This window comes from Mobula birostris, chromosome 14, assembly GCF_030028105.1.
Source record: "Mobula birostris isolate sMobBir1 chromosome 14, sMobBir1.hap1, whole genome shotgun sequence".
Classification (NCBI taxonomy): Eukaryota; Metazoa; Chordata; class Chondrichthyes; order Myliobatiformes; family Myliobatidae; genus Mobula; species Mobula birostris.
This window is the reverse complement of record NC_092383.1, coordinates 37285915-37299975: the sequence shown is the minus strand read 5'-3', so window position 1 is coordinate 37299975 and position 14061 is coordinate 37285915. Positions and strand designations below refer to the sequence as shown.

Genomic DNA, 14061 nt, shown 5'->3' with positions numbered 1-14061 from the left:
ACAGAGGGAGGGGGGGAGAGGGAGACAGCCCTTTGGCCCACTGAATTTCTCCTGACCATCAACCATCCCTTTACAATGATCCTATTTATTCTCTTTTTTTGCCACTTTCTATTAAACTAGCTGACAACATTTATATAAAAAAAGTGGTCAGTGAGTAATGCCCCTCACTTACTCATCATCAATAATTTAAAAGGTAAATACACACTTCAGCAGTTTACCAATGGGCATTCTACACATGGTGATGTGTGAGTCACTTGATTGCAGAAAGTAGACTGACATGAGCCTGTTACTGCCAGTTTGATCAGGTAGTCATTTGCTCCAGATTTTATATTCAGAAAAAAAGAAGTCATATCCAACCTGACATATCTTGCACCTTACTGTCTAGCTGCACTGCAGTTTCTCTGTAGCTGGTACATTTTATTCTGCATTCTGTTATACTGCCTCGATGCATTTGATCTGTATGAACAGTATGCAAGACAAGGTTTTAACTGTACCTCGGTACACGTGACACTAATAAATAAATTCAATTTCTAATCATAGAGATAGAGCCAGACAGCATAGAATCAGGCCTTTTGGCCGATTTGTTTGTGCCAGCTGTGAATTACTTATCTACGTTAGTCCCTTTTTCTAAGACTCCATGCCATGCATTTCCAGTGTTCATCTAAACATGGCTCAATGTTGTGACTGGCTCTGCCTTCACCAACTACTCAGGTAGAATTCCACCCTCTGGGTAAAAAAAATCTTCCTTAAATCCTTTCTAAGTATCCTATCCCATACCACAAATTTCTGCCATTTGGCATGAGGCATCCCTAACAAGGGGGAAAGTTTCTCATCGTGTGCTTCATTATGCCCCTGATAATTTTCTGGGATTCAACCAGCTGGCCCCTCCACTCCAAAGAAAACAAGACTCAGTAGCTCCTCATAATTGAAACATTCTGTCCCAGCCACAGCCCAGTGAATTTCCTCTGTCCCCTCCCCAGTGCAACAATGTGTAGGCATGGCAGGCAAGTAACAGCAGCCAGTGAAAGAGGGTGCTAACAGAGGTGGCAAGCCAGTGAAACTTTTGACAGCAGTACACCAAATCTGGAACTGAATTTTCCCCAGCTTTGCTGAATATGAGTGTAATGGGGGTCATTCACCACCTTATATTCGTGAAACTGAATTTCCCACTAATGTATGAGAGTACACAGGGAGATCAAAACTGTGTGTGTGTGTGTGTGTGTGTGTGTGTGTGTGTGTGTGTGTGGTGGGGGGGGTGGTGAGGGAGACAGCACAGACAGAGCACTGAGCCTTTAAAATAATATAGTGGGAGCAATGCACAATTAGAGGCCCTATACAAAGCAACTCCTCACAGTAAGAGCAGAGTACAAAGACAGGACTACATTGAAACAGGAAGATATGGACTCACTGAGTATCATAATGTTGTGCACTCTACACTGTCAGAGGGGCAGTACTGAGGGGAGTAAACATTAACATGGACAGATGGATGCCTGAATAATGTCTCTAGGGCCAGAATCATGCTGGTGAATCTGCACAGCACTCTGTCTAGCTTTACGCACATCCAGTGGTGTAGGGTGCTGGCAGACAGTGACATATCAGGAACATCAACCTCTTCAATCCCAGGAACCTTATTCAAAGAGTATAGAGCAAATCCTCTGGCAGTGTTGCAACAGTGCTGACTTCCTTCTGATTGTGTTCATGTACAGATAGGGGAGTTCATAGAGCCTGAATACAGAGAGAGACTATCCAGGAACATGTACAAATTTATACAGTCTCTAGTATATGTACAGGTTTATACACAGTCTGTGGAGTCTACAATGGCTTATAGGGAGCCTGCAGTGTATGTTCAAGTTTATACAGTTTGTGGCATCTACAGAGGTTTATAGAGAGTGTGCAGTGTATGGATAGGTTTAGAGACAAGTCTGTAATGTATGCACGTTAATAGAGAGTCTATAGTGTATGGGTGGGTTTATACACAGTCTGTAGTGTATGTATGTTTATAGACAGTCTGTAATGTATGGGTGGCTTGAAACACAGTCTGTAATATATGTATGTTTATAGACAGTCTGTAATGTATGTATGTTTATAGAGAGTCTATAGTGTATGGATGGGTTTAGAGACAGTCAGTGGTGCATGTTGAGGTTTCTATACAGTACATGTTGTATGTATGGATGTGTAGAGTCTGAGGTGTATTTAGAGGTTTATAGAGAGGCTGTAGCTTTTTTACATAGTGATGAAGTGGGGAACATGTATGCGCTGATCGACTGTCTGTGCAGTCTTTACATGAGGTGACTTCCTGTGCAGCCTCCAACCCAGAAATCCTTCTCCTCAAATTTTTAGATTGAGGTCAACACTGAAGCCCTTTTTCATTCTCACAAGGATGTCACATTCCTTATCCACATCCCTGTCCATCTTCAGCCTCCACACCTCCAGCCATAGCCCCCATCACTTGATGCCACTGTCTATCTGGTGAGGTGATGGGAAATGCAGCTTTCCCTGCTCTGAGTGATCTTCCTCTCCCTCCCTGTCAGCAGATTCCTACCCCACAAATGAAATCCACATCGGGGAAAGAGGAAGATAGTGATAAAGATAACCAGGAACAGAACTGAAGTTTACTACGACTAATTAAACCACGATCCCAGACCTTTGGTAATTAGTTTATTATTGTCACATGTACAGAGACACAGTGAGCAGCTTTTGCTTAAAGTTCAAAGTAAATTTATTATCAAAGTATGTACATATTACAATATCTAATGTTGAAGCTTAAATTGATGTAGGCAGTCAATGGTTGGGAAGATGTGGGAGTCCATTATTAAAGTTGAGGTTTCAGGGTGTTTGGAGGCACATGATAAAAAAGGCCAAGTCAGCTTGGTTTTCTTGAGGGGAAATCTTGCCTGACAAACGTGTTGGAATACTTTGAGGAAATAACAGGCAGGATAGACGAAGGAGAATCAGTGGATATTGTTTACTTGGATTTTCAAAAGGCCTTTGACAAGGTGCCACACAAAAGGCTGCTTAACAAGGTAAGAGCCCATGGTATTATAGGAAAGATACAAGCATGGATGGAAGACTGGCTGGCTGCAGGAGGCAAGGAGTGGGAATTAAGGGGGACTTTCTGGTTGGCTGCCAGTGACTAGTGGTGTTCCACATGGATCAGTGCTGGGGCTGCTTCTTTTCACATTATAAGTCAATGATTTGGATGATGGATTGATGGCTTGGTGGCCTCTTTTGCAGACAATACAAAGATAGGTGGAAGAGCAAGTGGTATTGAGGAAGCAGGGAGTCTGCAGCAGGACTTAGACTGATTGGAAGAATGGGCAAAAAAGTGGCAGATGGAATATAGTGTAGGGAGGCTTATAGTCATGCACTTTGATAGAAGAAATAGAGGTGTAGGCTATTTTCAAAAATGCAAAAATCAGAGGTGCAAAGGGACTCCTCATGCAGGATTTCCTAAAGGTTAACTTGCGGTTTGAGTCCGTAGTAAGGAAGGCAAACACAATGTTAGCATTCATTTTGGGAGGACTAGAATATAAAAGCAAGGGCTAATACTGATGCTACTGCACTTGGAGTACTGTGAGCAGTTTTGGGCCCCTTATCTAAGAAAGGATGTGCTAACATTAGAAAGGATCCAGAGGAGGTTCACAAGAATGATCCCAGGCATGAAAAGGCCAATGCACATTATGAGGAGCGTTTGATGGCTCTGGACCTATACTCACTGGAGTTTAAAGTTCAAAGTAAAATAAATAATCAGGGTATATACATGACACCACATACAACCCTGAGATTCTTTTTCTGCATGCATACTTAGCAAATCTATAGAACAGTAACTATAAGCAGGATCTGTAAACTGTAAACAAACTGTGCAAATGCAGATAACATATAAACAGCAATAAATAATGAGCATGAAATAACAAGGTAAAAAAGTCCTTAAATGAGTGTCCTTTTGTTAAAGAAAATGATGGTTGAGGGGTAGTAACTGTTCTTGAACCTGGTGGTGCAAGTCCTGGGACACCTGTACCTTCTACATGATGGCAGCAGCGAGAAAAACGAATGGCCTGGGTGGTGAGGATCTTTGATAATGGATGCTGCTTTTCTATGGCAATGTTTCATATAGATGTGCTCAACGGTTGGGAGGGTTTAACCTGTGGTGTACTAGGCCAAGTGCACTACCTTTTGTAGGATTTTCTGCCCAAAGGCATTGGTGTTCCCATATCAGGTCATAATGCAGCCAGCCAGCACACTTTCCACCACACATCTATAGCAGCTTGCCAAGGTTTTTGATGATGTATCGAATATCCACAGACTCCTGAGGAAGTAGAGGTGCTGCTGTGCTTTCTTTGCAATTACATCTATATGATGGGTCCAGAACAGGTCCTCTGAGATAGTGACACTTAGGAATTTAAAGTTACTGACCCTCTCCACCTCTGATCTTCAATGATTACTGGCTCATGGACCTCTGATTTTCCTCTCCTAAAATCTACAATCAGTTCCTTGGTCTTATTGACATTGAAAGAGAGGTTGTTGTTATTACACCACTTGTTGAAATTTTCATTCTCCCTTCTGTATCCTGATTCATCACCACCTTTGATACAGCCCACCACAGTGGTGTCATCAGCAAACTTGTATATGGTGTTGGAGTTGTACTTAGCCACACAGTCATAGGTGTAAAGTGAGTCGAGCAGGGAGTTAAACACACAACCCTTTGATGCCCCTGTGCTGATGGAGATTCAGGAGGAGATGCTTTTGCCAATCTGAACTGACTGGCGTCTGCAAGTAAGGAAATGCAGGATTCAATTGCACAAGGAGGTATTGAGGCCCAGGACTCGGAGTTTACCAATTAGTTCAGAGGGCACGATAGTGTAAAATGCCAAGCTGTAGTCAATAAAGAGCATTCTGATGTATGCATCTTTGCTGTCCAGATGTTTCTGGGTTGTGTGAAGAGCCAATGCGATAGCATCTGCTGTTGACCTATTGCTTCAGTAGGCAAATTGCACTGGATCCAAATCACCACTCAGGCAGAAGGTAATATGCTTCAACACCAGCCTCTCAAAACACTTCATCACTGTGGATGTCAGTGCCACTGGGTGATAGTCATTTAGACAGGTTACCATGCTCTTCTTGGACATCAGTATGATTGAAGAATGGCAGTGGGGGGCGGGTCTGGTAGCTCATTGAAACCTATCGAATATTGAAAATCCTAGATAGAGTGGAAGAGAAGAGGATGTTTCTTAGAAGTGGGGGAGTCTAGGACCAGAGGGCACAGCCTCAGAATAGAAGGATGTCCCTTCAGAACAGAAATGAGGAGGAAGCTCTTAGCCATGGGTGATGGCTATGGAGGTCAAGTCCTTGGATGTATGTAAAGTGGTGGTTGATAGGTTCTTGATTAGTCAGGGCATCAAAGGTTACAGAGGGAAGGCAAGAGAATGAGGTTGAGAGGGAAAATAAATCAGCCATGATGGAATGGCAGGGCAGATTCGATGGACCAAATAGCCAATTCTGCTCCCATGCCTTAAGGTCTTATTTACAGAAAAAATACAAGAGAATTTATGAAAAACTATACACAAAAAGAGAAAGTCTAACAACCAACCAACCAACATGTAAAGGAAAACAAACTGCACAAATAACAAATAATACTGACAACATGAGTTGCAAAGCGTCCTTGAAAGTGATTCTGTAGGTCATAGAACCGATTCAGAGTAGTGGTGATTTAAATTATTCACACCAGTTCAGAAGCCTGATTATTGTTGGGTAATATCTGTTCCTGTGGGGGGCGGGGTGGTCTTTGATAATGGATGCAGGTTTCTTGTGGCAGGGCTCAATGGAAATGTATTTAATCGTGGAGAGTGCTTGCCTGCCAACCAGACAGAACATTTCCATACATTAAGTACATCAATGGAAAAGAAAAACAGAAGTCAGAATATAGAGTTACAGTTAAAGTGCAAGGGCATTTTGAACATCTTGGTTTTACAGAATAACTGAAGTGAAAGAGGAAGGTATTGGTTCCACGTGTCCTGGGTTCAGGGTCCCCACATGCATATTCTGAAAGGCAGCCATCTCCTACTCGCACAACAATAAATCAGAGCCCAATTTGTGGTGGAATTAACTTACGGAGGGTTGTCACATTTTCTCTGCCTGAACCTGGCTCCGGTTCCACAGGTGCGGCTACACATACTCCATTGGCTCCAGCTGCTCCAGTCACCATCCACATGGTCAGGGAGTGGCGTTTTGCTGACACACTCCCCTGCCCTGCACCACTTGAATTACAAGACAAATCTGTTGTTAGGAGCTGTACTGCCACACCAGCTGTTTACAGATGCTCTATGTACTGTTCTTATCAGTCCCTCCATTCTCAACTCTGTCCCACCATTTAATCTGGTTCCTTCGTCTGCCTTGTAACCCTCTGTATTCCTTAACCTAGCTGATCTCTGAACTGCTGGCACACCAAGTCCAGTTTTCCAAGGCCAAACACGTTTTCGGGTTTCCCTGTGAAATGGTCTGGCTCTAGCTTTGATTCTCTCCCCATAGTTGCTCTTGCCATCTGCTGAGGCCCACGTACATCAAATCCTTTTCTAAAGCCAAAAACCTAATGAAGAATTGGATATATTTAGCACCTTTCAGAACCATTCTAAGCCACTTTAGAGCCAGTGAGCTTAGTGACTGCCACCTTGATCACCCGTCAAACTTCTAAACTCCTGAGGACAGTCTCAGTTTTGCTGCCTAATTCGATCTTCTGTGCTTCTGTTACCTTTCTGGTGATCTCATGCTGATCTCTTCCCAGAAAATACAACTTTCTTGAAGGACAAACTCTTGATGCAGAGGCAAAAAATGGTGCAAAGCAATTTAAAAATTTGATCATTAAACAGCCAGTAGGCAGATTCAAGAAACATCTCAAGCGGGTACTGGAATGTTGGGAAGTGGTCAAGGTGAGGGATGCAAACGGTGACCGTGGAACAGGGTTTGGATTATGGGGTGAAAGCACTGGCTTTTATTTTCCCAACATTTAGTGCAGGAAAGCCCTTCCAAGAGTCATAGGGTCATTTAGCACTACAGCATAGAAGTAGACCCTGCGGTCCATCATACTGAACCGCTATTCTGCCAAATCCCTGGACCATAGTCATCCATACCCTTCCTATTCATGTACTTAAATGCTGAAATTCAACCTGCATCCAGCACTTCCACTGACAGCTCATTCCACACACAGGCTACCTTCTGAGTGAAGAAGTTCCCCTTAGGTTCCTCAGATATTTTGCCTTTCACCCTTAACCTATGACCTCTAGCTCTAGTCTCACCCAACCTCATGGGAAAAGCCTGCTTGCATTTACCCTATCTATACCCCTCAAAATTGTGTATACCTCCTTCAAATCCCCCCTCATTCTCTTCATTTTCCACATGGAGTCAAACTGGATTACAATCCAAGCATTCAATTGCTTGGCATTTCTGGCTCACTCATTAGATCAGAGGGCATGGGAGCAGAATTAGACCATTCAGACCATCAAGGCTGCTTCACCATTCAGTCTTAGCCAATTTCTTTTTTAACTCCATTCTCCTGCCTTCTCTCTGCAACTCTCAACTCCTTTACCAACCAAAAACCTAGCACTATGGAGCCATAGAATATTGGAAACAGGTCCTTTGACCCAACTGATCCATGCGGGCCATGATGCCCCATCTAAGTTAATTCCTTTTACCAGCATTTTGCCCATTAACCTATCAAACTCTGAATAAATATACCCAATGATTGGCCTTCACAGCCATCTGTGGCAATGAATCCTACAGATTCACCATCCACTGAATGAAGAAATTCCTGTTCATCTCAGTTTTAAAGGAACACCTCCTTATTCTAAGGCTGTACCCTCAGAATCTAGACTCCTTACTAATGGAAACATTCCCTCCACGTCCACTCTATCCAGGCTCTTCAGTTTCTAGTAGGCTTCAATGAGATTCCATTGTTTGTAATGTGAGTTAGGGGTCCAGTGTACAGCCGTGGTGGGGCCGGATACATGACTGGATACTAGAGCTCAGGAACGTGAGTAGGTTTGCAACTGAAACTGGGACCTGGAGTCTCTAGGATAATTTCTGCCTCCCTTAAACTCACTGGGTTCACTGGATTTTTATTATAATGCAGGGCAATATGCAAAATGTTAAATACAGATATGTTTGGTTATCAATATCCCTAATCCAAAAAATCTCCTTGCCTGGCACCACCAAAGTCCTGAGGGTCAGCAGGTCAGGAGATGGGAATGAGATAGAGTTGCCCATGATTTCCCAAAGAAAGACATTCATTAGAACTGAAAAAGAGGCATTCTACATTGAGGACTCAGGTTTGTATGAACTGGTGTTAAGTAACTTGTGCTCTTCTCACACTGCTGCCCAACTCCAAATCCCAGTGATTCAAAGATGCAACACACACAAAATGCTGTAGGAGCTCAGCAGGCCGGGCAGCATCTGTGGAAAAGAGTACAGTCGGTATTTCAGGCCGAGACCCATTAGCAAGGACTGGAGAACCTGCTGAAGGGTCTTGATCTGTAACATCAATTGTACTCTTTTCCATAGATTCTGCCCGGCCTGCTGAGTTCCTCCGGCATTTTGTGAGTGTTGCTTGGATTTCTAGCACCTGCAGATTTTCTCGTTCACAATTTGATTCAATGATGGTTCATTTTCGAATTTTACATGAAACTCCTTTGCAAAGCAAAACTGAACCATTTCTCTGTCTGAGCTCTAGGGATGATTCCCCCGGAGCTCTTTGTTGTAAAATAGCATTCCATCCTTTAAGTTCCAGTCTGCAGGACTTAAAATTTCATTAACATTTATAATTATTTTGTTGCATCTTTCTGCTGGCTATTATTAATTCAGGGGCTTGGATCCTCAAATCTCTGAGCACCAGTTCTCTCTCCCTACTACTTCTGCCATTAAAAGCATGACAAGCTGTGCCTCAGCAAAGATAGTCCTATGTGTCAAACCCAATTTACATTTGATTCCGTTACATCAGCTGCAGAATTTCACCTTAAAGAGGCCTCTAAAAAGACATCGGTGAACCTTGACTGTACTTGGCATGGGTTCAGCAAGGGTCAGACAGGCAAAGCACAGGAACAGGGGCCTCAGGGTTTGCATTAAAAGTTATTCAAACACTTGGAAGCCTGCATTTTCATTGCTGGAGAATTTGGAGGGAGGGAGGTAGAGTTCAGCACAAGGACAATTCTTTCCACACCACACGTTGCGGAATAAACTTCTGAGGACGGTGCCCTGGGCAGCGGCTGCCTGTCCCAACATCTGGCACTGTGGCTCTGTCTGGTATCGAGATGGGGAACGGGTTAAAAAGGGCATCCCACCTCCAGGTCACGAACCTGGTTCTTAGGCAAAACACACCCAACTCTTGTTCAGTGGCAGCTCTTTTGCTCCTACGTTCCTGCTCCTAGTGCTACATCTTGTAACAAATGAACAAAACATCCCTGCAGTGGGTAGAACACAGAGCCACTGGCTTCACTCCCGCACTAAACTCTGCTTCTTGATCTCCAGTTCAGAAATTGTCCTTGAAAGGACTGACACAGTGGCTGAGCTGGTCGAGGCACTGCTTCACTGTAGCACACACCCACTCCTGATCGCTCCTGATATGTGGGTGAGTGGGAGAATCTGGGACAGTTGATGGGAATACAGGGAGAATAAAATGTAGGATTAGTATAAATGGGTGGTTGATGGTCTGTGTGGACTCACTGGGACAAAATGCCTGCTTCTGTGCTGTATGACACTATGACACAACGTATTACAAAAATATGGACTGAATTGGAATCAGTAATTGGTTTATTATTGTCACAAGTACTGAAATACTCTCAGTGACCACTTTATTAAGTAGCTCCTGTACCTCCGTGGTCTTCTGTAAGTAGCTCCTGTATGTCCGTGGTCTTCTGCTGGCTGAAGCCTATCCACTTCAAGGTTCAACATGTTGTGCATTCAGAGAGGTTCTTGTGCACACCACTGCTGTAATGTGTGGTTATGTGAGATACTGCCTCCTTCCTGTCAGTTTGAACCAGTCTGGCCATTCTCCTCTGATCTCTCTCATTACCAAGGGATTTTTGCCCACAGACCTGGCACTCACATGATTTTTTTTTTGTTTCTTGCACCATTCTCTGTAAACTCTAGAAACTGTTGTGCGTGAAAATCCCAGGAGATCAGCTGTTTCCGAGAGACTCAAACCACCCCGTCTGGCACCAACAATCATTCCACTGTTAAAATCACTTAGATCACATTTCTTCCTTATTCTGAACAACAACTAAACCTCTTGACATTGTCGCATGCTTTTATGCATTGAGTCGCTGCCACGTGATTGGCTGATTAGATATTTGCATTAATGAGCATGTGTACAGGTGGAACTAATAACATGGCTGCTGAGTGTAGAACAGTACAGCTGAATACCTTTGACCTACGATGTTGTGCCAATCTTCTAACCTACTCTAAGATCAATCTAACCCTTCCCTCCTACACAGCCCTCCAATTTTCTTTAATCTATGTGCTGATCTAAGAGACTCTTAAATCTCCCTAATGCCTCTGCCTCTACCTCCACCACAAGCAGTGTGGTCCATGCGCTCACCACTTGCTATGTAAAATACCTACCACTGACTTCTCCCTATATATTTCACCAATTGCCTTAATATTATGCTCTCTCATATTAGCCATTTCCATCCTAGAAAAAGGGGCTGGCTGTCTACTCTATTTATCTTATTATTTTATACATCACAATCATGTCACCTGTCATCCTCCTTTGCTCAAGGAGAGAACATTAGCTTGCTCAACCTCTCCTCGTAAGACATGTTCTCTAGACCAGATACCATCCTGATAAATCTCCTCTGTGACCTCTCTAAAATTACAACAATTATATTTAAGAAGTACCATTGCTGTTATAGATTGGTCCCAGGTTCTTTCCTCCACAGACGCTCAGCTCCAGCAGATTGATTGTTGGTCCAGATTCCAGCATCTGCAAACTCTTGTGGCTCTCTATCTTTGCTGCAATTCCTTTCTTTGAGAAACAACTTTCCAGCCAGTCACCTTCTGAATTCTCAATTTTCCAGATCTTCAGTATTAAACACTAGTGCATTAGGTCAAAACAATGCCTCTTGTCTGCCCAATCACCCTCTCCAACACGTTCATTACTGTCTGTGAGTGACCACTCCAGAAAGTGGCAGAGTCACCTGGCAATTTTTAATTAATGAACTTTACTTTGTTTAGTTATGTGTAATTCATCTGTAGATTTTATCCTTATTTTCCTAAGCTATTGTGTGTTATGTGTACTACTGTGCATTACAGCCTGGTCCAGAAAACTGTTGTCTCATTGCCTCACAAGCTTTCTTGTCAAAAACGTTCTAATGTTCTCATTTGACAGTAGTTAAATAACAATAAACATTACATAACTTCACTTGACACTGGATGAGGAGGAATTTTCTATCTCAGAAGTTTGTGAATCTTTGGAACTCTCTACCCAGGAAGCTGCAAGAGACTAAATTACTAAATATATTCAAGCCAAATACAGAGTGGTATTTGGTCTAAAGAGAAGTTCAAGTTTATGTGGAACAGGCAGAAAAGTGGTGCTAAGGCTAAGATTTTGTAGAAAGGTAGGGCGAGTACAAATAACCAAACATCAGCACATGTTCTTCATTTTAGACCATAAGATATAGGAGCAGAAGTAGGCCATTTGGCCCATCGAATCTGATCCGCCATTCAATCATGGGCTGATCCAATTCTTCTAGTCATCCCCACTCGCCTGTCTTCACCCCATACCTTTTGATGCTCTAGCTAATCAAGAACCTATCTATCTTTGCCTTAAATACACCCAATGACTTGGCCTCCACAGCCACTCGTGGCAACAGATTCCACAGATTTACCACCCTCTGACTAAAGTAATTTCTCCGCATCTTAGTTCTAAATGGACGTCCTTCAATCCTGAAGTCAGGCCCTCTTTTTCTAGAATCCCTTACCATGGGAAATAACTTTGCCATATCTAATCTGTTCAGGCCTGTTAACATTCTGAATGTTTCTATGGGATCCCCCCTCATTCTCTTGAACTCCAGGGAATACAGCCCAGGAACTACCAGATGTTCCTCATATGGTAACCCTTTCATTCCCTTGCTGTTCAGCCCAAGCGTAAGACGGTGGGAGGGTGGGTGCCTGTGTGATCATCTCAGGTGGGTTCTGGTGAAGAGAGGTTCCCTCTCTCCCACATACTAATATGCTGGATCATCACATCAGCACCTGCAGCTGAGAACTAATCTTCAAATCCCTTAGAATCCTCACATAATAAATAATTTAAAATAATTCACTAGTGTAACCTTCTAATTTATTGCCTGGATCCTGCACTTCTTATCTCCTGCTGTTCCAAACCACTCACTCCTAATATCTTAGACAACTGTTAGCACTCGAACAATTACATTTAACAAGTACCATTGCTATTATAAATTGGTCCAAGATTCTTCAGAGGTTTGACATATAAGGTAATATTAGGGCAAAGAATAACATTTTACTGATTGAACAAGATTGTTTGTGAGTTAGAGCACATTCAGCAAAGGTTTAAATCAGCTCATGTTACTGAGGGTGGAGATGCAGAAAATCACTGGAATAGATTGCACTATAGGCAGAGGCTCGTAACAAGTAGAATCACTTCCAAGTGCTACCCTCTCCCCTTTCGTACACACACCGCCACATTGATGTATTTAACGTTCATCATTACAGTTACTGACCAAAGAGGTTACAGCCTGCAGTTTGCATGGTGTTTTTTTTTTCACAAATAATGGGTCAATCTGGGTGAAACTTAATAAATAGCAGAACACTGAGTGTAAATACCTTGGGTCATATCCAGATGAAAGTCAAATAAACTGCAGTTAATGTAAATTTGAAATAGTTTTGACAAAGGGTCACAGACCCAAAGCATTGATTGTTTCTCTTTCCACAGCTGCTGCCTGACTTGTTGAGATTTTACCACCATTCTATGGTTTTAAGTTCGTTCAAACCAGCCAGAATCTTTTTTACAGGTTTGGTAGTCTCTGCATCCAGAGAAAGCAAGTGTCCTCTCATTCTGTCAGGAGGGAGTTATTACCTCGGCCACCTGCACTGTAGCCATTTAAAAACTAAAACAGATAGCATTATACTAATCAATTCTTCTACCCCATTGTTGTAGAAATTACTAACAAGGGAATGCCTTGTTTTCTTGCAAACCTACAACATTTGAAAGTTTTAATCACCAATTACATTATTTTTCAGGTCTGATTTACAAGCATTACTGTTGTAGTTTCTTGTGTTGAATTTTGGTCAAGTTTTGTGAAAAAGTCCACAAAATTATGTATTCTGTGGGCATTTTGCCACCAGGACCCCAGGTAGAAAATCCTGAGTGCCAAGTCTGAGCGAACATTCACAAGAAAACATAATATACAGTTGAGAAGAATATTTCAATTCTGAGGGGCAGAAATAGAGCAGATTGTCAAAATCTTCTTCCCACGGTAGGGATACTAAAAACAAAGGCTGGGAGGTAAGAATTTCAAAAGGGATCTGAAGAGAAAGTTGTTTTTTTTATCAGTGAGTGGTCAATATCTGGAACATACTGCAAGAGGAAGTTGTGGAGTTGGATATATTTACGATGTTTAAGTAAGATTTTGAAAGGTGTTTAAATAAGCAAGGCATAGATGGATATGCTCCTCATGCAGGCAGATAGTATGAGTGCAGATGAGCATAAAGGGTAGTTCTGAACATGATGGGCCAAAAGGCCTATTTCTGCACAAAATGTCTGTGACTTGGACTGAGAGGCAGGAGCTGGGATCTGACACTGGGAGAGCCAGCAGGCCCAATGGACAGAAAAAAAAGAACATCTGTTTTTCATGGTCTGAGTTTTGGAGGCAAGTACCATCACTTCAACTATTAATTCAATTGGAGCTCTTCTTTCCCTAACAGAAACTCTTTTTAAACAGAGTTTCTTTTAGTTCATGATCAGGTGAGAAACCGGCAATCATTGGAGCTACATGGGGGATGAGAAGGGAGCAGGTGTTAGAAGCAAATTGTGAGAAAAAAGTGTCAATTTATAGTCTA

The 14061-nt window shown here is 42.5% G+C and overlaps 1 protein-coding gene across 1 annotated transcript in view; it reads right to left on the bottom strand.

The window, feature by feature from the left end:
• The window catches only part of adamts17 (ADAM metallopeptidase with thrombospondin type 1 motif, 17), a 583128-nt gene that overhangs the window by 128478 nt on the left and 440589 nt on the right, over window positions 1–14061 (bottom strand). Inside the window, exon 12 of the mRNA XM_072278384.1 lies at window positions 6109–6254. Coding sequence (XP_072134485.1) covers window positions 6109–6254 — 146 coding nt within the window. The remainder of the gene's footprint in view (window positions 1–6108; window positions 6255–14061) is intronic.